General features: G+C 48.6%; 1 protein-coding gene and 1 long non-coding RNA gene across 2 annotated transcripts in view; both read right to left on the reverse strand.

Moving 5' to 3' along the window:
- Positions 1-26628, reverse strand: part of LOC147606924 (uncharacterized) — a 69463-nt gene extending 42835 nt beyond the window's left edge. Inside the window, exon 1 of the long non-coding RNA XR_015264878.1 lies at positions 26406-26628. This is a non-coding gene — a long non-coding RNA (uncharacterized LOC147606924). The remainder of the gene's footprint in view (positions 1-26405) is intronic.
- LOC147606925 (uncharacterized) lies at positions 22428-25302 on the reverse strand. The gene is made up of 3 exons (XM_086791436.1): positions 23595-25302; positions 23190-23511; positions 22428-23067 (listed from the first exon to the last, which is right to left on the reverse strand). Exons 1-3 carry the CDS (start codon positions 25079-25081, stop codon positions 22594-22596), a joined length of 2283 nt encoding a protein of 760 aa, XP_086647562.1. The 5' UTR covers positions 25082-25302; the 3' UTR covers positions 22428-22593.
- Positions 26629-27019: the final 391 nt, after the last annotated feature.

The following is a 27019-nucleotide window of genomic DNA, read 5'->3' on the forward strand; positions in this document are numbered from 1 at the left end:
TGGAAATCCAGCCCCTGTCCACCTTTGTGTCCAAAGAAACCAGCCCTTGTCTACTTTTCAGCAGAGGGAGAGAGAGGGGGAGAGAGAGAGAGAAAGCGGTACTGGCTGTCCCCACATGTACGCCCTTGTTTCTCCTGCAATCCCCTCTTTCCAAGAGAGCCTCTCATGCCCTGTTTACTTGCGCAGCTTTTCACTAGGAAGGGGGAGAATCCCACGCTCGGTTCAGCCACTTCCCGACTGTCTTCTCCTCCACGCTGCCGACTTGTACCTGCAGTTCAGCCCACGTGCATCCTCCACGCAGCCGACTTGGCCCTGCAGTCCAGCCCCTTGCGCATAGAGAAAAACATGCGCTGCCTGTACATGCACCGCCTGAATCTGCACCTGCAGCAGCCTGACCTGCACAGCAGCCGTACAGATCAGCATGAACTCTCCTGTGCGCAGCCAACATGTATCTTCAGGCGACCAGCCCTCCTCAGCGAAAAAGCACACACGTCAACAAGAGATAGGCGCCCCTTTTGCCTGGCAGCCCCTCTTTTTCCCAAAAAGCACACGTGGCCCCAAAATAGCATAAGGGCCACGTTTTTCTTTAATGAAGGGCTTTATAATAATTTTTAAAGGTTTTTAAACCTTTTAAGCTAAAATCTCTTTGCCCCCTTTCACACATGGGGTTGTCCACACATGGGCTCCCATCTTCACTCCCACCTGATGCCATTCACACTGTCCACTGATGCCATTCACACTGTCCACCATGTCCCCGTGCACACCTGCATCTTGTCCAGAGAAAAACACAGGGTCGTGACATACCCCCCTCTTGAAAAATGGCAAGCGTCCTCGATTGCACTCAATGGCACAGTAAAGCATCTCATGAGCAAAGACACCCCATATGGCAAAAACAATGGCCTTCCAATGCATCTGGGTGATAAAATAATCATCCTGCACAATAAGCCACACTGTTCCTCTTGCTTGTTCCTTCAAAACCTACAGCAAAAGTCTAAAACCAAATGGAAACACGTTAACTGTGTTAGCCAAAAACAAAACCATGCATCATTCTACATATGACAAACATATTCATGACACACATATGCATTTTCAAACAATATGCTCCTCAAGATGCTCTACCTACTCTAAAGTAACAGTCTAAGGGCTGCTCGCAAGCCTTACGCCCATGGGCATCCCGCAGGACCCACGACTGATGGTACAACATGAGCATATGCAAGCACTCAATGCATCCAAACACTACATCCAGTAAGTACTTTCCCACATATGTCTCATGGCCATCCCGCAGGAGTTACACCCAGTGGTGCATCCATGCACATAATAAAGTACTTGATGTATCATACCAACATACATGCAGCATATGACACAATGCAGAGTATTTCCCAATGTATTCTCAATGGTGCCAGGATCCAATGGCACCAGAATACAAAAATACCTCTACCTCAAAAAGTGAATGCATACATGCACAAACAGAGTTCGATCCATATATCCATGAACCAAACCAACTCTAGGACTGCTCGCAAGACTTATGCTCTCCATAGAGTTATCCATAGTTGCAGTTATAGTTCAAGGTGCGCGCGACTGTGAACCATACCCAACTTTACCATCTCATGTGACTAGTACACAATATCATAGAAGTCCCATAAGCAGATATACTGTCAGCCTCAGTACCTTCGGGTGAATACAAAGATGTCACCAAGCGACTCCTAGATGACAAATGAGCCTGTCTGTAACAAGGGAGCGGAGGTGCTACCCCCCCTTTTGAGCATCAGGCAATGCTCCAGACCTATGCTCTGCTGAACCTGCATGAGCCGTAACAAGAGTCGACTCTAACTCATAGGCATCAAGATAAAGCTGCAACTCCTGAGGTGAATCTGCTAAGTCACCCTCCTCCATCCACTTCGCATCCATCAGTGAACAGCTCTTGAACTTCACAGGATAGCGACGGGAAACCTTACCCTGTACCTTTCCTTCCTTATGTGCCAGTATATGCTCAGGAATAAGAACCTCGTCAAGTTCCTCCACTTCCATCTGAGCCTCATCTCATACATCCTCAGGCACCCAAAACCTGCTTGCACTCCACCCAAGTGATAAGCACAAGTCCTCGATGAAGCATAGTAGATCACCACTAACATAGAAAGAACTGTCTTCCGAACCCATGAAGCCTCCGTGAAGATACCACTGGTGAGAAACTGTCGAAAGCCATATCCTTCAACGCATCTCCTACACCATAACTGAACTTCATCCTCAGCTTTTGCTCTTCACCTCATATAGGCAAAGACACAAAATCCTATACTGTGTCCTGCACTTCCTTTTCACTTTCCTCATGTTGAAGCTTTTGATGTGACTCTCATGAGACAACCACGAGCTCGCCCCCTTAGGAAAGTCGGCAATTGTCCCGACCAAAGCAACCACGGACTCACCTCCTTGAGAAAGTCGACGATGTGTCCCAGCAACGGAACCTTGAAAACCGGCCTGACGGGCGGTGAAACAAACACTCACACATAAAACACTTCAACACCATTGAGGACCTAGAAAAGGAAAACAAACAGGGGGAGCTAGAGTGCTCCTGCAAACAGTACACGGACACCGATTGGCCCCAAATCGCAGTGGCGCCCCTTGCGGTATTTCTTTAATTGATTATAAGAGCTTTGATTACAATATAAGGCTGGGAACTCAGCCGTCGCAGTAGAACCCTTGAAGCTTGCAAAGAACCTGCATCTGGCTTCTTGTCCACTCGGCATCCACAAACAAATCCAGCCATTGTTCACATCGAAATACTCTTCTCACATTGAGTCTGCATACAGAAGCTTTCTCCCACGATCAAGGCTGCCACAACCATCCATAGCCTCTCACACTATGAACAGCATCACACCCTGACACATCCAGTGCTTCTGCATCACAACACAGACTCCCAAACTGTCTCTCAAAAGAGAACTCGTATCACAGCATAGCATACCATACAGTTGACACACCTGTACCAACCCTCTCTACCTTCCAGGGGTACCATCCATCTCTGTCATGGATTCCCTGTCCCCTGTCTTGTCAGTAGCAAGGCTGTACCAAACATGTGTCCATTCCTGTACCCTTTTGCCTGCATGTGACCTATCTCCTGGAGAAACCCAAAAACATGTTTCTTCGAGAAAACCTACGGCCTGTTTCCACATGAAACCCTTAGGCCTGTTTCCCTTTGAAACTTCTGTCTTGTTTCCATACATCTAGTTACCTGTTCCCTCATGAAACATCTGGCAACATAGAGATGCCCATAACTGTAGGTCCCACTGTTCCTTTCTAGCAGGAAGAAAATAATCTGCTCCATGAGCACGCAGCCATGTGAGCTTGCATCACTCCCATGCCAAGAAACATAACCAAGTAACCTTGTACTTGCAGCCAAAGACCCAAGCACATAGCTGAATTTGCAGCCAAACAAAAACAGCCCATAAACTGTCCCAAAACAGTCCCGAATCCAAAGCAAAGAGAAACTGAAAGTTCCATCAGATGAACGCCATCAACCTGATGTCTATGTTCATGGAAATCCAGCCCCTGTCCACCTTTGTGTCCAAAGAAACCAGCCCTTGTCTACTTTTCAGCAGAGGGAGAGAGAGGGGGAGAGAGAGAGAGAAAGCGGTACTGGCTGTCCCCACATGTACGCCCTTGTTTCTCCTGCAATCCCCTCTTTCCAAGAGAGCCTCTCATGCCCTGTTTACCTGCGCAGCTTTTCACTACGAAGGGGGAGAATCCCACGCTCGGTTCAGCCACTGCCCGACTGTCTTCTCCTCCACGCTGCCGACTTGTACCTGCAGTTCAGCCCACGTGCATCCTCCACACAGCCGACTTGGCCCTGCAGTCCAGCCCCTTGCGCATAGAGAAAAACATGCGCTGCTCTGTCCAGCGCTGCCTGTACATGCACCGCCTGAATCTGCACCTGCAGAGCAGCCTGACCTGCGCAGCCTGTACCTGCACAGCAGCCGTACAGATCAGCATGAACTCTCCTGTGCGCAGCCAACATGTATCTTCAGGCGACCAGCCCCCCTCAGCGAAAAAGCACACACGTCAACAAGAGATAGGCGCCCCTTTTGCCTGGCAGCCCCTCTTTTTCCCAAAAAGCACACGTGGCCCCAAAATAGCATAAGGGCCACGTTTTTCTTTAATGAAGGGCTTTATAATAATTTTTAAAGGTTTTTAAACCTTTTAAGCTAAAATCTCTTTGCCCCCTTTCACACATGGGGTTGTCCACACATGGGCTCCCATCTTCACTCCCACCTGATGCCATTCACACTGTCCACCATGTCCCCGTGCACACCTGCATCTTGTCCAGAGAAAAACACAGGGTCGTGACACCTACTATGGAGCATCTACCGAAATCTCTTCCTCCTGATCAATGTCGGATGATTCCTCCGCTTGAAGTGCTCGAGGACGTGCTGGGTCAAGTCGAGGAAGAGGAACAAGAGGATCCAGCAAGGAACCAAAGAGAAGCTGAGTCGAATCAGCCCCTGAAGATGAAGAAGCCCCCTCATCAATGGAAGATGAAGTCTCATCAACCACCACATCTCTACTAACGATGATCTTCTAGGTTGCAAGATTGTAGAGCCGATAACCTTTGGATTCTGAGCTACAACCAACCAAAATATGATGCTTGGACTTGGCGTCCAACTTCCCCCTGTCACCATCACGTACATGAACAAATGCATCTGAGCCAAAAACCCGAAAGTGAGGACCGTGGATTTTCTTCCGAGGAATGCCTGAAAGGGGATCTACCTTGGAACAGCAGTAGTAGGGGACAGAATATAAACAGCAGTAGCAACTGCCTCTACCCAAAGCTTTTGAGGAACACTCTAATGTTCCAACATTTTTCGAGCCATCTCAATCACCGTTCGGTTCTTCCGCTCCACCATGCCATTCTCTGAAGGAGTACCTATGTTGACAAACCCTCGTTGAATGCCATGTAGCTCACAATATTGGTTAAACTGGCTCACCTCCTTTGTTGGCTCGTAATGTCAAGACAGAGTGTCGCTACTGTTTCTCCAATAAGGTTCTCCATGTTTGGGATCTATCAAAAGTTTCATCTTTGGATTTGAGAAAATAGGCCCAGGTATACTTACTAAAATCATCAACCAAGAGAAAAACATAACTGGCAGAACCAAGAGACGGAGTGCGTATCGGGCCACACAAATCCGCACGAACCAACTCAAGAGGTGTTGCGCTCGCCATGTAGCCTTCTTTGGAAAGGCCGCCTGATGTTGTTTCCCTTTGAGATGAGTGACAAGGGCCCTCACGTGTGCCAACATCTAGCAATCCATCCACCTACTGCTCCGGAAAAGCCTTCTACAAGGCCTACAAATGAAGATGTTCAAATCTAGCATGCTAAAGATCGCCTGTGCGGATACCTATGTGAGAATAAAGAGCCATGAGTTTGTAGAGGCCATGGTCCTCGATGCCTTGAAAAAGGATCTTGTCAGTGAGAGGGTCCCGAATGATCACAGAGGAGTCCATAAATTCCACTTGAGTGCCCAATTTGCAAATCTCATGTACAGAAAGGAGATGAAATCCCAAATCTGGCACACATAGCACTCTCGAGGTGTACTTCCCTCCATTGCCATCCAAAATGAGGAGCATTGTTCCTTCGCCAAGGAGACAACAGAGTTATCTCCAATGGCAACTCTGTCGCGGCGTTGCTACAGTTCATCAAGCCAATCCTCCTAGAAAATATGTTATGATAAATGCTTGAATGAGGTGATCGTGGCCGACGGGGGGGCCGAGGGTGTCGGGCACACTAGAGTGCAGAGGCGGTCCGAGGGGCCAGAAGAAGCGAGAGAGAGAGAGAGAGAGAGAGGCGAACAGCTTGTGGGGGCGAAGAGAGAGAAGCGAACAACACATGTATGGAGAGAGAGAGAGAGAGAGAGAGAGAGAGAGAGAGAGAGAGAGAGAGGCGAACAATTTGTGGGGGCGAAGAGAGAGAAGCGAACAAGGGAAAGGAGGCGAAGAGAGAAAGAAGCGAACGGGCAGGTGGGGAAAGGGAGGCGGACAGCATAGGTAGAGAGAGAGAGAGAGAGAGAGAGAGAGAGAGAGAGAGAGAAGCGAACAGCTTGTGGGGGCGAAGAGAGAGAAGCGAACAGGGGAAAGGGGGGCGAAGCGAGAGATAGAGAAAGAGAGAGAGAGAGAGAGAGAGAGAGAGAGATTAGAGTTTGCGCAGGATTAGGGTATGCAGAGGTGGCAGGAGAGGTGATTAAGCTGTTCACACATGACGGCCATCACTAGCAAGGCAGCAAAGCCCTCCTGCCACCACCCGAGAGAGAGAGAGAGAGAGAGAGAGAGAAAAGAAAGAAAGAAAGAAAGATTTTATTAACGTCTTCCAAAAGACCGAACTCGGCCTATGAGACAAATCGGAGTACCTGTATGGGGTATCCTCTGTCATCCCAACAAAATGAAAAAGTACTGAATAAAAAAGCTGAATCTGGGTGTGCAGGGGATGGAGCTCTATTACTAGGAGAATGCAAAGCTATATGCATGGAGTATACAATCATGATATGCAACCTAGCTAGCTCCATCCTGTACCATACTGGGGGTATAAAATGGTATACATCAGTGAAGGGGGTGTCCACAGCTCCCTGAAGAACATGCCTGGGTGTGCTCTGAAGCGAGCCAGTCGCTCCGCACCCTCTCTGTGAAACTGAGCTCTGATCTCTGTCATCTCTCTCTGGTATAGGCGTGGTGTCCGAAAGCCAGGTGTCCTCTGTCTCCTGCGGGCTCTAAGTGTCTCTGCTCTCTGGAGAGTAATTCCCTGCCGTGTAGGGGCTGGGAGGGGTATGGATCTCTGAAAAAATGTAGTAATCTGTGTCTGTCGCCCCCCCTCTGGAGCTGTCTGAGCCTGTAATAATGTCTCTCTGTGGCGCTGTATGTCTAGAATGTATCTCCCCAGTATGCGCTGGTCTGCTGTCTCAAAGATCTGGCGTAGGGAATGTGGCTCTCTGAATAAAATGGGATATCTCTCTCTGATGGCTGTATATGCTCTGCATCTGCATACATAATGCTCCTCACTCTCCACCTCCTCTCTGCACAATCTGCATACCCTCTCCTCTCGGGGGATCCGTGCTGCTCTGCCAGTCTCAATCTCCAATCGGTGTGATGAAACTCTGAGCTGACCAATAGCCACTCGGGAGCCGTGTGGTAAAAAGCCCTCCATGTATCTAGGCCTCTCTATAAATCCATCATCAGTGATACTCATGAAGTGATCTCTGTAGTATAGCATCTTCGGTGGAAGAGGCTGTGTAGGCGATATCCATGTCTCTCGTGTATAGAGCTGCCATAGATCCTGTCTCAATACTCTGTTCCTCTCACTATGAGAGAGACGGATATGTGGTGCATCCCTGTCATACTGGAATGGTGGTAGATGATCCATGTCTAGGCCATGCTGTGAGAACCAATGTGTGACCTGTGCATACCATGATCCTCTGTCTCCTGCCTCAGCCAACTGTCTAGATGCCTGAAAAGCTCTGTATGATAATCTGTCCTGTGGCATCTCTCTGAATCTGTCTAGCAGGCATATAGTCTGAAATATGGCCTCTACCATCATAGGAGGCGTAGCAAACTCTGCTCGGATAATGTCATGAGGTACTGACGGTTTGCTGCGTATCATGCGTGCCATCATGAGGGCATGTGGTCTCTCTATCTGTGTCCACCAATGGGTAGCAAGGCCTGGCGCCCATACTGCTGCTCCATACATCAATGCCGGTGTGACTAATGTGTCAAATAGCCACCCCTTCGTCCGGGGCTCCTGAAAATGCGCCTGGTGGCACTGTCTCTCTAGCATAGCCAATGCTGCATATCCCCGTGTCAATCTAGCTCTGGCTGCTGAACCCATGGTAAAGCGTGTGGCTGCTGCAGAGAAGGTAACCCCTAGGTACACGTATGATGTCACCACCTCCACCTGGCATCCGGCGAGAGTGAATGTCAGCTGACTCCTGCCCTGTCTCGATGTATGAAAGACCATAACCTTGGTTTTCCCAAGGTTCACAGTAAGACCCCTCTGTGTGCAGAAATCATGGAGTGCATGTAGATGCTGCTGTAGACCACCTGGGGACTCAGACACTAATACAATATCATCAGCATAGAGCATAATATGTACTGAGGTACCTGCTAAATCAACTCCATCTCCGCCTCCCCGTGTAATGAAGTCAGCCACCTCATCAATGTATAACCCAAATAGCGTGGGGGAAAGTGGGCACCCTTGCTTCACACCAATGGTGCTAGCAATAGTCTCGGACATACCTCCTGGACATCTGACTCGCCCAAAAACCTGCTCATATAATGCATAGATGCCCCATGTCATATCTGCTGGTATGCCAAGAGACTGCAGGCGCTGAAAGAGCCTCTCTCGTGGTACTGTGTCAAATGCCTTGCGGAAATCCACAAAGCAGCAATAGAGCTTTCTCTTCCTCACTCTGGCCTGATCAATCATACATCTCAAAGTGAATACATGGTCAGTGGTAGAGAAAGCTCTCCTGAAGCCTGCCTGCCCTGATGAGCGTAAACCTGCTCGCTCAGCATATAAGCTAAGCTCCTGCTCCAGCACTGCACCATAGAGTTTGGCCAGCACGTGGCCAACCATAACCGTCCTGTAGTTGCTCGGATCGAGCATATCCCCTGTTTTGTGAATCGGCACAATGGTGTGCATCGTCCACTCCGCAGGCAAACCCTCTGCTAGTGCCCTGTTAAACAGGTGTGCAAGAAAAGGAGCTAAAGAATCTACTGCATATATGAGATGCTCACCTTGCAGGCCCATATGGTCGGCGGCCCGTCCATGCTGTAGGCGGCGGATAGCTTCCTGTACCATCGAGTGGGTAAAGAAGCTAGCTGTGGTAGGTCGAGGCTCCTGTGGCTGAGGTATAGGTGGCTGCTGTGGGGCATGGTATAGACCCTCTGCATATGTGTGCCATGTCTGTGGGTCTGCAATAGGTGTCGGGGTCCGGGGCTCTCTAAAGTGCCGCCATGAGACAGGGCTATCTCTACTCATGAAGAAATGAAAGATCTCTAGCTCCTGCATCTCTGCGAAGGCCCGCCTTTTGCGGCGAGTAAGTCTCCTCATCTCTCTCCTCGACTCCTGCTCTGTGATGGCTCCCAAAGCTCTCTGTATGCGGAGTCGTGAGTATAGGGCTCTGCACTCGTCATCATACCATCTGTTCTGGGGCATAGTCCCAGGTCTCGCAGGCTCTCCTGAGTGTACACGATGTGGGAAGCTCTGTAATGCAGCCGTGTGTAGGAGTGATGCGAGCTGGGCTGTAATGGTATCCATAGATGCCAGGGGATCCATGAGTAGGAGCCCATCCTCTACTCTGCCAGTGTATATGTCTGCCATGTCATGTGTGAAGTAGATGGTAGTGTGTGGCGTCGGTATGTGGGGGGCTAGTGATACTGGTGATCCGGCTAGTGAAAATGCCAAGTATGTATGATCTGCCCCAATAGGACGAGGTGGAATGGAGAATGAGGTGACAAGCTGTGATGCCTCCAAAGACCCCATAATGTAGTCTACCACCGTGCCTCCGGTCCGTGTATGACCCCCATGTGGGAAGCATGTCAGCCCTCCTGATCCCGGCCACTGTAGCATCCCGTTATAAATAACGAGACGATGCCTGGCTCCCAACTCTAGTAAGTGGTCCCCATAATGTCCTCTGTCTGGTCCAGTGTCCTCTGATGCCCGACTAGCCCCTATCTCCTCTGGATCCACAGGGTGGAGGATCTCCATGTCATCATAGTCATACACCTCACACTGTCTGCTCTGTGTGTGGGCATTGAAGTCGCCCGTAAGAAATACTTCCCCTAGTGTAGAATAATGCATAATCTCCTCTGACAGACAAGTGTATGGCGAGGCTCCTATCTCCTCCTCCTGTGGCATGTCCTCTGTAATGACATAGGAGGATCCTGATGGAGAAAAGTAACATAGAGCTATGTATATAACCCTGTCCTGTGAGAGCTGTAAGCTGATCCACATGTATCTGGCCTCTGGATCCTGTGCTACCACTCTCAGTCTCCCCTGTAGCTCCCGTCTGAATAGGACTGCTACTCCCCCCGACCCTCTCGAGGTACCCTGGCGTGTGGTCCTCCTGTATGCTGACTCCCACTGGAATCCCTCTACTCGAGGTAGCCCTCTCTCTGGGCTCTGATGTGTCTCTGTCAGAAGTATGATGTCTCTCCCCACCATAACATGCTCCAGTCGTCCAGGCTGCACCCATAGTGAACCATTACAGTTCCATACTGCTATGTGTATCTCTGTCAATGGCCTGGTCTGTGTCCCATAGGCCCCAAATCGCTAATCCATGGGCCGGCCATCAATGATGACCCGACCATCTCGATAGAAGGCCTTCTTGCCTTCTCTCCTCGCGTGTAAGACTCGTGGCATGCAAGTTCTCCTATGCTCAAGCTGCATCCTCGTGAGATCATCATCCAAGAAAATAGGAGCTCCCTCTAAACCCCGTAGTATGACCCTCTTCCTCATGAAGGTGACCCTCTCCGTCTCTCCTGCAAACTGTAGGATGAGGGCTCGCTTGCGTGTTGAGTCTTTCCCGGCTCTCCATGCTTTGGTGAAGGGGAGAGGGTGCTCTTCCTTGTAGCCGAGCTTCATGCATAGAAGCTGTCCATCTTTCTCGGGAGTGGAGTCGGGTGTCTCGGCTATACCTGTGACTCGAATGTTGAGGCGACGGGCATGCCTCATCTTCTCCTCCTCAATGGTGGTGTGAATGATTTGGTTTTCTTCCCTTTGAGTTTCCTCCCTCACTTCTTTACGGATGTTCTTCTTCACCACCTCGACCCATCCTGACTGCTTAGCTTCGAGCTTTCCCTCCATGTCCTTTGTGATCTCCTTGGAGATCTCTTCTTTGATGGCCGTTAGAGTGTTGTCATTGATCTCCCCTTCTTCCTTCTCAGCATTCTTGATGGCTACCATTTCCACTTTCAATGCACTCACCTCCTCCTTGAGTGCCGTGTTCTCTTGTTCGAGGTTCGTGACCCGTGCTTCGAGAGCTATGATGTGCTTGTGTAGTTTGTTTTCCACCTCATTGAGGTTGGAATCGGATGTCTTCTTGTTCTCCTTGATTAATGCCTTCATTGCCATCTCGAGGGCCTCGAGTTTCTCTTGGAGACTCGGGGCCATTCCTCCAAATCACTCTGCAGTCCTTCCCACAGGCAGGGAGGAGAGAGAGAGAGAGAGTTATGTTGCTGCCTTGGGGGCCTGAGCAGGGGTGGGTGGGGAAAGGGACGCAGAGGCGAACTGAGCCAGAAAGGGAGGCAGAGGCGAACTGGGCAGAAGCGAACTGGAGGCGAGGGAGCCAGAAGCGAACTGGGCGGCGGCAGGGGTGGAGGGACGCAGAGGCGAACTGGGCAGAAGCGAACTGGAGGCGAGGGAGCCAGAAGCGAACTGGGCGGCGGCAGGGGTGGAGGGAGGCAGCGGCGAACTGGGCAGAAGCGAACTGGAGGCGAGGGAGCCAGAAGCGAACTGGGCGGCGGCAGGGGTGGAGGGAGGCAGCGGCGAACTGGGCAGAAGCGAACTGGAGGCGAGGGAGCCAGAAGCGAACTGGGCGGCGGCAGGGGTAGAGGGAGGAGAGAGAGAGAGGGTGACGGGTCCTTGGTCAACCTCAGTGAAGATGGGGGAGAGAAAGAAAGAGGGTCGAGACTCGACCTTAGCGAAGAGAGAGAGAGAGAGAGAGAGAGAGAGAGAGAGAGAATTGACCTCGTCGACCTCAGCCACCGTCACAGGCGCGGGTGACGATGTGGATGCGAACGGCTGCAGTCCCAAGTCGATTCACAGCGTCGAACTCCACGTGCAGCCAAACAGATTAGTCTTGGTCAACAACGAAACGTTTTGCCCCTTAATTTTTTAGCCGTTTTGCCCCTTAATTCTTTAGCCGTTTCATGAAACCCCGAAACGTTTCAGGGGTTTCAGGCGTTTCACGTTTCATAGCTCTTGAAATGCGTTTCTGGTGATGCTGCTCGAGAAAGCCCTAATCCACCCTGTCGTAGGCTTTCTCGAAATCCAGGGCTCGGATGAAGCACGTGATCTTAAGATGTTGGGGTGTCGAACTCCACCTCATAGTAGCCGCGCGCCGGAGGGTGTGGATATCTATGATCTTGCCTGGCTCACCAAGGAGGCTGGCCTGGAACAAGTCTTGAAGCTGGTTGCACGCTCAGCGGCTACTGACAATCTTGCATACAAGTGTTGAGGATTCGAGGGAGGCTACTGTTGATGCTAGGAGCTGGAGGTCTACTTCAGAGAAAAGGCAAGGGGCGACGGCCTTGGTCAGGGATGATGGAGCAGTTGCCAGAGTCCACTTGGAATGGTGGAGACTAGAGAAAGCCGAACGATGCCAATACACCAAGGTCCAAAACCCATGGGAAACTTGAAGGACGAAGAGGCGAAAGGGCAAGAGAAGAAGGGGGGAGGGGGCGGTGGAAAAACGAAAGGGCAAAACCACCCCCCGAGGGGGGAGGTGTGTTGCGTTTGTCGCTAGGTGGAGACCAGAAGGCGAAGAGGAGGCGGCAGTGGTCAGAAGGTGTAGGGCAGGAGGGGCTCGCAAAGAAGGGGAGGCACCGGGAGAGGGAAGCGATGGAGGAGGAGGTTGGGGGGCCTGCGAAGGGGAGAAGGTAGGAAGGAGGAAGGCGGGGTAAGAAAGGTGAGAAGAAGGAAGGCGAAGGGGGTGGAGAGAAAGAGGTGGGGCATGTGCTGTTAAGTGAGTGGTGTGCATGTACCGCATGTTGTATGTTCTTATTGTTGACATATGCAGTGAGCTGGATTATGTAGCACTAAGCTAGCAAATATAGGCCAGAAAGCATGTACAAGTGGGGCATGAGACTCAAGAGTGAGAAATTTGTCTTACAAGACGCAAGGACATTAGACTCAAAGGCAACCCAGTTGCAAGCAGAGTAATTTTGGGGGCACCAAGTTTGCATATCGCTACTTTGTTGGATGTGGATTGAATAAAGTAGTATAATGATTTTAATTTCAATCACATTTTAGTTTTGTTAAGCTTTTAGCTTAATTAAACATGATTAAAATATCTTAATATTTAAATACTTGAGTAAATATGAGGCAAAGAGCAGAAAGCTGTGTTGTTTGCATTGAGCCACAGGGTCTTGTTAAATAGGGCCTGAAGAGGTACAAATGAAGAGACACATCCTTGATGAAAGGGTGTGACTCTTGAATGAATAGTTATGTCCTTTGGACGTAGAGATGTGCCCTTTGATTAATAGATGTGTCTCTTTGAAGAGATGTGTCCTTTGGTGATGACCCATGTGATAGGTTGTGACCCTTCATTGGTATCCCTTCAATGATTAAGAGTAATTAAGGATAATTAAGGGTAAAGTCACAATCGTGACATTTCCTCCCACTTAAAATAAGACTCCGGCTAAATAAGAGACTTCTGCTGAAGATCTTTGTCATTAGGCCATTTATGGTTGTGGTGAAGCTTGCATTGAGAAATATTGAAGAAGTTTTCTCTATTGTCTTGCTGTCGTGCTTTAAATGCTAAATCCCAAGTTGTAGCATCATTCTTTAACGTCTTCTTCTTTGTCTGCTTCCAAATGTTGGGCTTGAAGTTGACTTGACTATATTGCGATGTAGAAGAATTTGAAGGTTCAACCATGAATTCTCTCGATGATACTTGAATAGTATCTGTTGAAGTGTTCCGCTTCATAGTAGTAAAGTACTCATCCAAGTTGTTAGAAGAATGCTTGAAATTATCTGCAGTGTTGAAAACTTTATCCACTTGCTTGATGTCGATTGTGTCATCCCATGTGGGTAAGGTTGAAACTAGTGTTATATTTGCTTTTGTAATCTCCGTGTTTTCAAAGAAGTCCATCATTGGTGACTTATCATCTTGAGATAAAGAATCCAAGGTCTTTTCAACATCATCTTGCTGTTCTTCTGCAGTAATGCTGGAAGATTCCTCGATGTTGTCATCAACTGACTCAATAAAGTTTGCCATATCTATGTCAAGGTTAGGACTAACATGAAGTGCATGAGCTACTGCATGTTTTCCTTTTGAATTATCGGAGCAATCTTCTGAAGTTGAAGATTCCACATTACGGTTTTGAGAAGCATTGGGTCGTCTAGGACATTCAAACCATCTATGGTTGCCATTACAAATTGTGCACAATCTTGTCGTTTGTTGTTTACGAGAAGGTGAAGCTATTGTAGGACGAGGAGTGCGAGATTGATCACGTCTAGAGTCCCGTCCACGATCAGATGCACGTGGTTGAAGGAACTGCTAACGCTGAAAATGATTAAAAGATGACCCTTCTTGTCGGCGAGGTTGCTGCGAATGTTGCCAAGGAGAGTTGGGTTGAAGTGTCCGATGAGGATTGTTGATAACCTTTCCGAGCCATACGTGACCCATTGCCATAATAACCTTGAGAGGTCGATGTTTGAGTTTTCGGATTCAAATCCGCTACACACTCGGCATAATGAATGGTAGTAGCAAGGTCGACAGGGTTGTACTTTGCACATCGGTACGAAGTGTGGGGTTTAAACCTTCAATGAAGGCACGAAGCTCGTTTACTAGGGACAAAGAATCAATCTCCAGTATCAAATTAATGAACTGCGAGATATAAGAAGCCAAAGAACCAGTTTGGTCTAAGTGGCGTAAATGAGTTCGGGCTTGAAATCCGCATTGCAAGGAATGAACTGCATACGAATGACCCACTCAAAATTTTCCCACGTCGTAACCGTTTTTCCAACATGTCACCGTTGCCACCAAAGTAAGAGAGTATCGTTAAGTAAGGATGCAGCAAATGTAATCTTCTTGGCATCGATAAGGACCATCGAGTCAAAATACAGGCAGAGTTTGTAAAGCCATTGTTCAAGTGTACGCTTTTTGCGTTGTTCTCCATAGGACTCCGGGGGTTTAACTTCCAATTTCTTTGTTTTACTAGCTTGCAAAAGACGATAAAGAGTCTTAAGATCATCACCTTCCACCTCAGGGGGAATGTTGTCTTCATTGTCTAGTACTGATGTTGTAATGTCGACTGCTGGTACAGAACACATATGAGAATGGCAATCCGTCTGCAACCGTCGGATCTGAGAAGCCAATGTGGCCATGGACTCTTGAAGTTGCTGTTGAAATTGCCGCTGCATCTGCTGCAAAGCTTGTTGCCAATCCGCTGGAGATGGATTGCCAGGCTGGTGGGTTTCGTCCTCCATAGTAGTAGGTTGAGATGAAGACTCTGCAAATTGAGGCTCTGGGGGTTGTGGTTGTTGACACCTTTGGGCCTTAGTGATAACCATCAACAAGTAGGGGGAGTAGATACATTATGTGAATTGGAGAAGGTAGGTTACAAGCTAGCAAGGCTGTTAGAGACCATCCTGTATAGGTAGGAAGATCAGCTGGAACTGAGAGCATTGGGATTGGTTGTTGCTGATGAAGAAGTAGCAAGGGGGGTTTTCATTTCTATGTAAATCATAAATCCCGATTTGCACATCTGAAGTGCGTAGTACCCGTATGATGATGAATTGTGGCTTTCTCGAACATTGAAGTGCCACATTGTCCTGGCTATTGTTTGTGCTGTATTTTGTGTTTTCTTTTTAATGATGCGTGAGATGCGTGTGTTTGAAGAAGCCCGGATGAATGCAGGTACTGCAGGAGTCAGACACTAAGCAAAAGCTGCAAATAATGAAGACTTGGGGAAACTTGTGTTGGGTATGTGGGGGCACACTTTTTTTTGAAGTTCGTGCAGGCTGGTTGTGGAGCAAAAACGTTTTTTTCTTTCTTTCTTTCTTCCTTCTTTGTTCTCTTTGGGCTGGCCGTGTTTGCATACGTGAAGGTTGCTATCGTGTTTTTTTTACCGTTGGCCATTTTCAAGTGCAGGCGACGGCTAGTCCTGGGTGGCTGTCGAGGGGCTGGCTGATTCGCTTTTGTTGTTTTTTTAAATTAATGTGGGCTGCCACATAGGGTCTTATGTTATAAGGCTAAAGCCTTAATGTTTAAAAAAACATTTACGTGAGGTTTTTTTAATATAAAAATAACTTCAACAGTCGTGGCTTATCCCATACTAAAAGGTGGCGACCCTTGAGGGGAACGATCCAAGCTGAAGAGGCATGAATCGAGCAACCAGAGTTGGGAGACGATAAGGAGGAAGCTTGCCAGCACGAGGATGAAGGCCGTGTGTGCCCGGGTAGTTCATAGCTTCTTGGGCTTCGTATCTATGTACTTTCCTGTACCTTGGACCTGTACACCATCGTATGGGACTGAATCAGTGTTTAGCTTTGCTGAGCCTAATGCTCTAATACCAATGTAACATGCGGAAGCTCTGGGAGTCTTCTTTCAGCCCTAAACACTCCTAAAAACATGCTGATGCAAAACGCAGACATGAAGAGAGAGTAGAGAGAGAGAGAGAGAGAGAGAGAGAGAAAGAAAGATTTTATTAACGTCTTCCAAAAGACCGAACTCAGCCTATGAGACAAATCAGTGTACCTGTGTGGGGTATCCTCTGTCATCCCAACAAAATGAAAAAGTACTGAACTAAAAAGCTGAATCTGGGTGTGCAATAAGTACAATGAATGGGGAGGAGGGAATGGAGCTCTACTAGTATCCTTGCTTCACACCAATGGTGCTAGCAATAGTCTCAGACGTACCTACTGGGCATCTGACTCGCCCAAAAACCTGCTCATATAATGCATAGATGCCCCATGTCATATCTGCTGGTATGCCAAGAGACTGCAGGCGCTGAAAGAGCCTCTCTCGTGGTACTGTGTCAAATGCCTTGCAGAAATCCACAAAGCAGTAATAGAGCTTTCTCTTCCTCACTCTGGCCTGATCAATCATACATCTCAAAGTGAATACATGGTCAGTGGTAGAGAAAGCTCTCCTAAAGCCTGCCTGCCCTGATGAGCGTAAACCTGCTCGCTCAGCATATAAGCTAAGCTCTTGCTCCAACACTGCACCATAGAGTTTGGCCAACCATAACCGTCCTGTAGTTGCTCGGATCGAGCATATCCCCTGTTTTGTGGATCGGCACAATGGTGTGCATCGTCCACTCCGCAGGCAAACCCTCTGCTAGTGCCATGTTAAACAGATGTGCAAGAAAAGGAGCCAAAGAATCTACTGCATATATGAGATGCTCACCCTGTAGGCCCATATGGTCGGCGGCCCGTCCATGCTGTAGGCGGCGAATAGCTTCCTTTACCATCATCCAGTGGGTAAAGAAGCTAGCTGTGGTAGGTCGAGGCTCCTGTGTGGCTGAGGTATAGGTGGCTGCTGTGGGGCGTGGTATAGGCCCTCTCCATATGTGTGCCATGTCTGTGGATCTGCAATGGATGTCGGTGTCCGGGGCTCTCTGAAGTGCCGCCATGAGATAGGGCTATCTCTACTCATGAAGAAATGGAAGATCTCTAGCTCCTGTATCTCTGCGAAGGCCCGCCTTTTGCGGCGAGTAAGTCTCCTCCTCTCTCTCCTCGACTCCTGCTCTGTGATGGCTCCCGAGGCTCTCTGTATGCAGAGCCATGAGTATAGGGCTCTGCACTCGTCATCATACCATCTGTTCTGGGGCATAGTCCCAGATCTCGCAGGCTCTCCTGAGTGGACACGATGTGGGAAGCTCTGTAATGCAGCCGTGTGTAGGAGTGATGCCAGCTGGGCTGTAATGGTATCCATAGGTGCCAAGGGATCCATGAGTAACAGCCCATCCTCTACTCTGGCAGTGTATATGTCTGCCATGTCATGTGTGAAGTAGATGGTAGTGTGTGGCGTCGGTATGTGGGGAGCTGGCGATACCGGTGATCCGGCTAGTGAAAATGCCAAGTATGTATGATCTGCCCCAATAGGACGAGGTGGGATGGAGAATGAGGTGACAAGCTGTGATGCCTCCAAAGACCCCATAATGTAGTCTACCACTGTGCCTCCGGTCCGTGTATGACCCCCATGTGGAAAGCATGTCAGCCCTCCTGATCCCGGCCACTGTAGCATCCCGTTATAAATAACGAGACAATGCCTAGCTCCCAACTCTAGTCAGTGGTCCCCATAATGTCCTCTGTCTGGTCCAATGTCCTCTAATGCCCGACTAGCCCCTATCTCCTCTGGATCCACAGGGTGGAGGATCTCCATGTCATCATAGTCATACACCTCACACTGTCTAATCTGTGTGTGGGCATTGAAGTCACCCGTAAGAAATACTTCCCCTAGTGTAGAATAATGCATAATCTCCTCTGACGGACAAGTGTATGGCCAGGCTCCTGTGACATGTCCTCTGTAATGACATAGGAGGATCCTGATGGAGGAAAGTAACATAGGGCTATGTATATAACCCTGTCCTGTGAGAGCTGTAAGCTGATCCAGATTCCACATGTATCTGGCCTCTGGATCCTATGCTACCACTCTCAATCTCCCCTGTAGCTCTCGTCTGAATAGAACTGCTACTCCCCCCGACCCTCTCGAGGTACCCTGGCGTGTGGTCCTCCTGTATGCTGACTCCCACTGGAATCCCTCTACTCGAGGTAGCCCTCTCTCTGGGCTCTGATGTGTCTCTGTCAGAAGTATGATGTCTCTCCCCACCATAACATGCTCAAGTCGTCCAGGCTGCATCCATAGTGAACCATTATAGTTCCATACCGCCATGTGTATCTCTATCAGTGGCTTGGTCTGTGTCCCATAGACCCCAAACCGCTAATCCATGGGCCGGCCATCAATGATGACCCTACCATCTCGATAGAAGGCCTTCTTGCCTTCTCTCCTTGCGTGTAAGACTCATGGCATGCAAGCTCTCCTATGCTCTAGCTGCATCCTCGTGAGATCATCATCCAAGAAAATAGGAGCTCCCTCTAAGCCTCGTAGTATGACCCTCTTCCTCATGAAGGTGACCCTCTCCGTCTCTCCTGTAAACTGTAGGATGAGGGCTCGCTTGCGTGTTGAGTCTTTCCCGGCTCTCCATGCTTTGGTGAAGGGGAGAGGGTCCTCTTCCCTGTAGCCTAGCTTCATGCATAGAAGCTGTCCATCTTTCTCGAGAGTGGAGTTGGGTGTCTCGGCTATACCTGTGACTCAAATGTTGAGGCAGCAGGCATGCCTCATCTTCTCCTCCTGAATGTGGTGTGAATGATTGATGTTCTTCCCTTTGAGTCTCCTCCCTCACTTCTTTGCGGATGTTCTTCTTCACCACCTCAACCCATCCTGATTGCTTGGCTTCGAGTTTTCCCTCCAATGTCCATGTCCTTTGTGATCTCCTTGGAGATCTCTTCTTTGATGGCCGTGAGAGTGTTCTCATTGATCTCCCCTTCTTCCTTCTCGGTGTTCTTGACGGCTACCAGTTCCACTTTCAATGCACTCACCTCCTCCTTGAGTGCTATGTTCTCTTGTTCAAGGCCCGTGACCCGTGCTTGGAGGGCCATGATGTGCCAGTGTAGTTTGTTCTCCACCTCATTGAGGTTGGAATCGGATGTCTTCTTGTTCTCCTTGATTAGTGCCTTCATTGCCGTCTCGAGGACCTCGAGTTTCTCTTGGAGACTCGGGGCCATTCCTCAAGATTACTCTGCAGCCCTTCCCACAGGCAGGGAGGAGAGAGAGAGAGAGAGAGAGAGAGTTATGTTGCTGCCTTGGGGGCCTGAGCAAGGGTGGGTGGGGAAAGGACAGCACAGGGCCTACCGTACAGGCAAGCGGGCCAGCATAGTGCCAACTTGGCGGAAGGGCTACTGGGCGGCAGTAGCGAACAGGGAACAAAAGCGGCGAAGCGAAAGGGCAGCACAGGGCCTACCGGACAGGCAGGCCGGCCAGCATAGCGCCAGCGAGGCGGAAGGGCTACTGGGCGGCAGTAGCGAACAGGGAACAGAAGCAGTGAAGCGGGCGGCAGTGTGGGCGGCTACGCACAGAGGCGCGAAGTGAGCAGGGAACAGGAAACAGAAGCGGCGAAGCGAGCAGGGAACAGAAGCGGCGAAACGGGCGGCTACGCACAGAGGGCGGGCGGCAGTGGGCGGCTATACACAAAGGCACGAAGCAAACACGGAGAGAGAGAGAGAGAGAGAGAGAGAGAGAGAGAGAGAGAGAGAGAGAGAAACAACAACACACACACAGAGAAGCAAGTACACAGTCGTGTTAGCTTGTGAGAGAGATGCTGGAAATTCAGTATATTTATATAGTACAAATAGGTACTCTTCTACAACCCTAGGCTGTCTTCATAAAAAGGGTGATAAACACCAAAATCTGTCCTAGACTAAGGACCCATTCCCTAAAGGAATGAATGACTAACACATTGTGCCTCTCTTGTGCTATTTATAGTCCTTTGTACTTTATGGAGAACTGGCCGACTGCTGGTCGGCCAGTTGACTGGGCATCATTCCATATTATTGATGCGGCCTGCAGCTGCCTCATCTGGATCAGCCGACAACTCCCCTTCAGCAACCGACAGCATCCCGCTGAAGCCTCAGATCAAGAACTGCTGCAGAGAACAATAAGGGGGGAGGGGGGGGGGTGGGCACAAGATAACCAGAAGGTACAGGCAAAAGGGAGCCCAAAGAGCTCCAAGATCAGGGCTGGGAAAGCAAGCCCAAACAGGCCAAAACGCAGCCTGTTTGGGACAGCTATGTTGCTACCCAGACCTGAAAAAAAAGTCACCTGAGAACACTGGAAGGTGCCGCCACAAGGGCAGGTATGCTGTCCTGAAAAAAAACGCCCGTCAGGCTGCCTAGAGGCTGCCAACTGACGCCCTGATGAAGAGGGACTGCAGCCCACTGAAGTGCGGATGAATCAGCCCTTGAAGAACTGAAACGCAAGCTTCAACGCATGAACCAAAACACAGATCTGTCCATAGGCAGAAAAACGCAGAAATCGAGAGGTAGAGGAGGGGGCATCCAATGCTGAAAATCACCGGCGCTCTGATACCATGATAGAATGTGCAGCGGAAGAAGGGAAAGTGGAAACACAAGAGAGAGAGTGAGAGAGAGAGATGGAGAGAACACAGGTGAGAACCTACTCTCAATATGATCACCAAAAGGAATACATGTCCCGAGCAAGAGGAGAACCTCGTAAGTGAGGGACTACAACTAGACAAGCTAGGCAAGCAATGCTAAGCAGTGAAATACGAGGGAGGCATGCCGGCTATATATACTACTACATGTAGGCAGCCGACTGGAGCAAAAGACCTCCACGACGGGGAAAAATACCCAGGACACTGAATATATATGGGTAAAATATAAGTGAGGGGTGACCAACCCCTCAGACTAACATGGTCAACCCTAGAGGCTAAAATAGGACACCAAATAGGAAGCCAGCAAGTAGGGGATGATGTCTAACAATTGAGCAAGTAGTGGGATGGCCATATCCTTAGTGGAAATCTCCTTCCCGCACCTAGAAATCTCAGATCACAATGACTCTAGTTTGTTGATGTGATCCCACATGGAAGTAGAATCAGTGGGTCAAAGCTTCAACATTTAAAGCTCCAGGGAAACTCCCTTCATGGGCGTCTTCCGGTCGTAGATGTCGGAGAGTCTCTTCCAAGCAACATGTGCATGGGTATCCCGTTTGATGTGAGCGATAACTGAGGGTTGAGAGTTCAGAAGAATGAATGACCGAGCAAGAGCATTAAGCCAATCCCATAGAGCAGCTTCATGCGTAAGGGCATCCCTTGTATCCTCATCCTCTGTGGTGGACCGGAGGACCGATCGAGTGATGAACTCCAAAAGATCATAAGTCTCCAAGACTGCTTCCACCATGACTTTCCAGATATAGTTTGTGCCATCCAACTTGGCATCTGAAGGAAAAGTAGGAAGAGTGGGTATTTGAACCGCCCGAGGTTGGATGAGTGACATGATGTACCTCCTTTGAAAAACGCAGCCACCAAAACAGGCCAAGAGCTGCTCTCTGCCCTTGTCGCCTGTAGGGAGGGTGGACGGGATAGAAAGAGAGTGGAGAGGAGAAAAAAAACACAAAAAATTGCAGATCTGCCCCTCCAGAGAAAAAAACGTAGGTTTGAAACACTGCAGACAGCCACCAAGTTCGCGTGGAAACGCAGCCAAAATCATCACCAATCAGCCTCCAATCAGCGATTCCAGGTCTGGACGTCTCTAGGCTCTCTATAACCATGTCAAAGGGTAGTGGAAAGATGTAGACGAATGACAAAAACACTGAACCTTCAAGAAAGAGATGAGAGAAAACAGCAAAACGTTGATGCACTAATCCTCAAGAAAGAGTGGATACAACCAGCCCGTAGACGAGGAGTGGATGGCCTTGGACAAGGACATAGTTGCCAGGCGTTTCAGAAACGGCAGGTATGAAACGGGTTTCATACGTTTTGAAACGTTTCATAAAAGGTAAGAAACGGGTAAAAAAACGTTTCATACAAAACAGAAAAAACATGTATATTTTTTACTTGAAATATACAAAAGAAAAAAATATTGACATAACTTTTAAGAGACCACATTGAATTCATTTCAATAAAAACAGAATACATGTAAGATATGATGATATCACAAATCACGTGGGTGATCACTGATGACTAAACAAAAATCAAAAAGCATCACCACGTGGGTGATGATTCATGACTCTAAATCCAAGATCAAAATAAATAACATGTCCAGAGTTCAAACTAAATAACATGTCCAAAATCCAAATAAAATGATACTGGCAGCTGCTAGCTACTATCTGCATCCTCATCTGCATCCTCATGCTCATCCTCATCTGCATCTTCTGCCTCTGCAGCCTCACTCTCAAGGTCACTGCCGGTAGCCGAGTCCTCAAAGGCCTCATCCTCTAGAGGTGCAGGTGCACCACTAGTACTAGCCTCTCGAGAAGATCGTGTAGTGCGAGCCGGAGCCATGATCTCCTCATAGAGCATAGAATAGATGTCTCTCTCCTCCTGAGGAATGTCGGGAATCTCCTTGCACTTCATGATATCAATCTTGTCTGGATTCACTTGGCGAGGCTCAATGGGATGACCCTTTTGTTCTAGCAATCGGAGATTGCAATGACAAAAGACAAGCCTCTCCAACTGTGCTGAGGACAGTCTATTTCTCTTTTTCGTGTGAAAAAGAGCCCATGTACTCCAGTTTCTCTCACAAGGCCCTGAACTGCAATCCTGGGAGAGAACTCTCAGTGCAATCCGTCTCTACATTGCACAAAAAAGAATGTTAAGTTAGAGTCAAAAAGACAGTAGCATTTGAATGTGGATTTTGAAAGAATAGGACTCACGAGACAAAGATACAAGATTCAAGAATCAAGAAACCTTACCAAGTTGGGTGTCCCAATACCGTATTTCTCCCACCAAGACACTGGCTCCAACTGTGTCTCCCTGAGCAATGCAGTAGCTCGCCCAAACATATGGCTACCGTTGCGGTAAATGAGAAGCTCATCCTCGAGCTTTCTCATCAGCTGTACATCACCTCCCACTCCCACCAACTTGGTAATGTACTCGATCCATCCTGACTCTAGCTCCTCATTGAGGTATTGCTCCTCATTCCTCCAAAGGGGATGCAAAATGTGAGCAACAGCATGGATTGGCCTATGAAACCAATCCCAACGCCGATTCCAGATCTCCTTAATATCTTGAACTCTGCATGTAACATGTGACACACATAAGAGATCAAGATTTATAAAATAACTCAAAGACTAAAGTTAAAGCCCAAGGGTGAGCACCTGTCACGCGACAAGGTAGTGAAATCATTGAGAGCTTCACCAATTCTGTCCATGAACTCATAAAGCAACCCAATGGTACTTCCCTCCATGTCTGTGAGCCGAAGGACACTATACATGGGCTGAAGTGCCTTCACAAGTCCCTCTGCATCCTGCCACCAAGTATCTCTCATGACCATACGAGAGAATGCTATAGACTTGGGCTCATCCTTGTCCTCCCATGCTGTCCATTCACGACACACAACTGTGCGTAATAAGCCATGTCGCACTCTCACTAGTCTCTCCACCACAATAAACATATATGCAAACCGAGTTTTGGAGGGCTTTAGAAGCTCAAGATCACTATTGGCCCTGTACATGCTCAAAACCTTTGGCCTCTTTGTGACAAAGTTCACCATGGTAGCTGCAGCTGAAAATACATGGCTCACCCAATCAAGCTTTCCCACATCCTCAATCATCAAGTCAAGGCTGTGTGCTGCACAAGGTGTCCACACAATCTTGGGGAACTCCTCCTCTAACATCCTGCCCATGGATACACAATTGGACCCATTGTCCGTGATCACCTGCACAATGTTATCAGGCCCAATTTCATTGATTGCCTGGCGCATGTGGGACATAATGAACTCCCCTGTAACCACTATCCCTGGCACCGATGCATCTATGGCACGAATGAACATTGTGCCTTTGCAGGAGGACACAAGAATGTTGTACACATTTCTCTTCCGCGCATCTGTCCATCCATCACAAAGCAAAGTACAACCATACTTTGCCCAAGTGGCCTTGAGAGGCTCCATCTCCATCTCCACAGCTAGTTGCTCCTTGCGAAGCTCAGTAGTGCGCAATGTCTCATAGGAGGGGCCATCCCACTCACACCCAATGCGGGAGATAGCTCTCATTGCCTTCTTCCATCGAGGAGTCCTGACAATGTGGAAGGATAATCCACATTGAATAAACAACTTCATCAACTCCCTCGTTGCCTCTTTCATGGCAGCCTTTTGCATCCCTGCCTGTACATGTCCTTTCTTGAACACTGGAAGACTAGTTCTTTTGGCTCGAGGTGCCGAGCTAGAACCACCTGCAACACCACCTGCAACATCACCACTGGTATCTTCCTCTCTGATACTGCGAGTCCTCTTGGAGACACTTTGACGTGCTTCAGGCTCTCCCAGATTGGGGATATCCTCAAGGGGGATACCTAGCTGCATGGCCTTCCAAGCCTTGAGGCTATCATAGATTTCTTGTGGCACATGCTTACATGGCCCAATGCCGAAACCCTTTGTTTGTGAGAAATGTGCCTTCAACCTAGTGAGACTGCCATGGTGCTTATCAGCACAAAAGTTGCATTTCCACTTTCCGGAGCCTGAGCCACCATATCTAGACTCGAAGGTGACATTGTTCCAAAGAGAATCACCTGTTCGAGGCATCCTACAAGATGAGGATAAATGCAGATTGTTGGCCCTGCAAGTGCGACACCGTCGAAGATATGCCATAAATATTGAAGGAAGAGAAAAAAGTGTGCTGTTTTGTGAGTTGTGCAGAGAAAACCAACTTAGAGCAAAACAGGACTTTACCCTTTTGGAAGACCTCCACAAGGCCCAAGGACACCAAGGAGCTGGGGGTCGACAGATGCGATGGAAGGACAAGATGGATGCACGCAAATCGGCGAACTCGCATGCGGCGGCCACTGGGAAGCGTGATAATATGCGCCGTACGAATCCAGGAAAGAAACGTTTTTTGAGGTTTTTAAAAACTGCATGTTTTAAGAAACGCGTTTCATACTGTACGAAACGTTTAGAAACGTTTCGTATGTTTCATAAGTGTATGAAACGCGTTTCTATGCAACACTAGACAAGGAGAGACTCCACCAGCCTGCTAATTTGGAGCCCCCTCTTTAGGATGCCCGATGGTGACCCTCTAGGCACACGTTCACACATAGCCTGGGGCCCCCTCATTTCCCAATTTCTTGGTGAATGGACTAGCTTCAGGTGGCTTCCTCAGGAGGCTCAGGCCTTTGATGGTCCAGCTGCACAGTACACACGCTTCAACAGACTACTGGTTATCCCAAGACATCTCACCTAGCTTCCTCTCAGAGACTATTGGAAGTGACTGTGCGACAACTTACGACCTTGACCTCGAAAAGTCACTCTTTTCCTTTGGCAGGTATCTCACAAGAATTTAGCAATTGGCATGTGGCTGGCCATTGGTGGTTGTCCACAGCCCAGTGCACAAGATGTGCAACCACCCACATGAGTCGCAGCGCCATTGCCTTTGGGGCTGTCCCAAAGCATAACAGGTTTGGATGCTGCCAAGGAAGCACCTTGTGGGGTTTTGAATCCAAGATCTCTTGGTCCTAGACAAGCACCTTTACCACTTGAGCTATCACCTCATTGGCAAAGGTGAAGCCCTTTTGCTCTCATACCGCCCCACAAGGTTGACTTCAGCAGTCAAAATGTAACTTTCAAAATTATTTACGGCAAGCAGCTCTACCTCAAAAGCACGAGACTTGGGCCACAAGGCCACTCGTGAGTTTTTTGGGTTTCTGCAGGGCAACTTCCCAACAAAACAAAACAAAAAAGATACTTTCCTCTTTGTCTTCTAATCCTCCCTTCCTCGAATCTCACCGCCTCTCTCTCTCTCTCTCAGTTCGTGCCAAGCTCTCCCCTGCTTCAAGGAGAGCACGCCTCTAGCTTGCCGGGCAGCTGGCTCCACTGGAAACCCTAATCCTCCCCGTCTCTCTCTGCTCGCTACCCACACAATTCTTGTTTGCATTTCAATTTAAATGAAATTTTTTTTCAACACGTGAAGGATACTTACGTGCAGGGGCCGAGGGTAGAGAAGCCTTGGCGCTGCTTATGCTTGGGGTTGGCAGTGCAGAGCACGTAGATGTGCCCCCGCCTCTTCACCACTCTGCAAAACTCGCAAAGGCGTTTCACAGACGACCTCACCTTCATCTTCAAAAAAATTAACTATCCACGAACTTTTTTTTTCTTCTAAGGAGAGAAATGACAACATTTTTTAATGAAGTTGTCTTCACCACAATGGAACAATACTAAATTTAGTAATAATTTATAAAAACGCTATTAAATTTAGTACTAATTTACAAAAACTCAATTCAAAAACTATGTAACTCGAAGTAGTGACACCCCATTTGTCACTCGTGCACTTCGGCCATATTAGACAATTTTGGCCAATGCACAAAAGACACCTCATCAAATTTGTTCCAGAATTGGACCTCTGCTTTCACTTCTCCATATAACTCAAATTAAAGTGGTTGTAGGTAAGATCTCCTTGTTGGGAGTGCAATCACTACGAGTAGTCATTTAGCCAATTGAGTGTTAGCCTAAATAACCTTAGACTCGTTCAAGCTTTGTAAAAGATAGTAAGCAAGTAAAAGCCATAAATTCTACCGAGGAATCTTTACAAAATCA

The sequence above is a fragment of the Cibotium barometz genome, chromosome 56 (genome assembly GCF_041138505.1).
Source record: "Cibotium barometz isolate CiBa-2024 chromosome 56, ASM4113850v1, whole genome shotgun sequence".
Classification (NCBI taxonomy): Eukaryota; Viridiplantae; Streptophyta; class Polypodiopsida; order Cyatheales; family Cibotiaceae; genus Cibotium; species Cibotium barometz.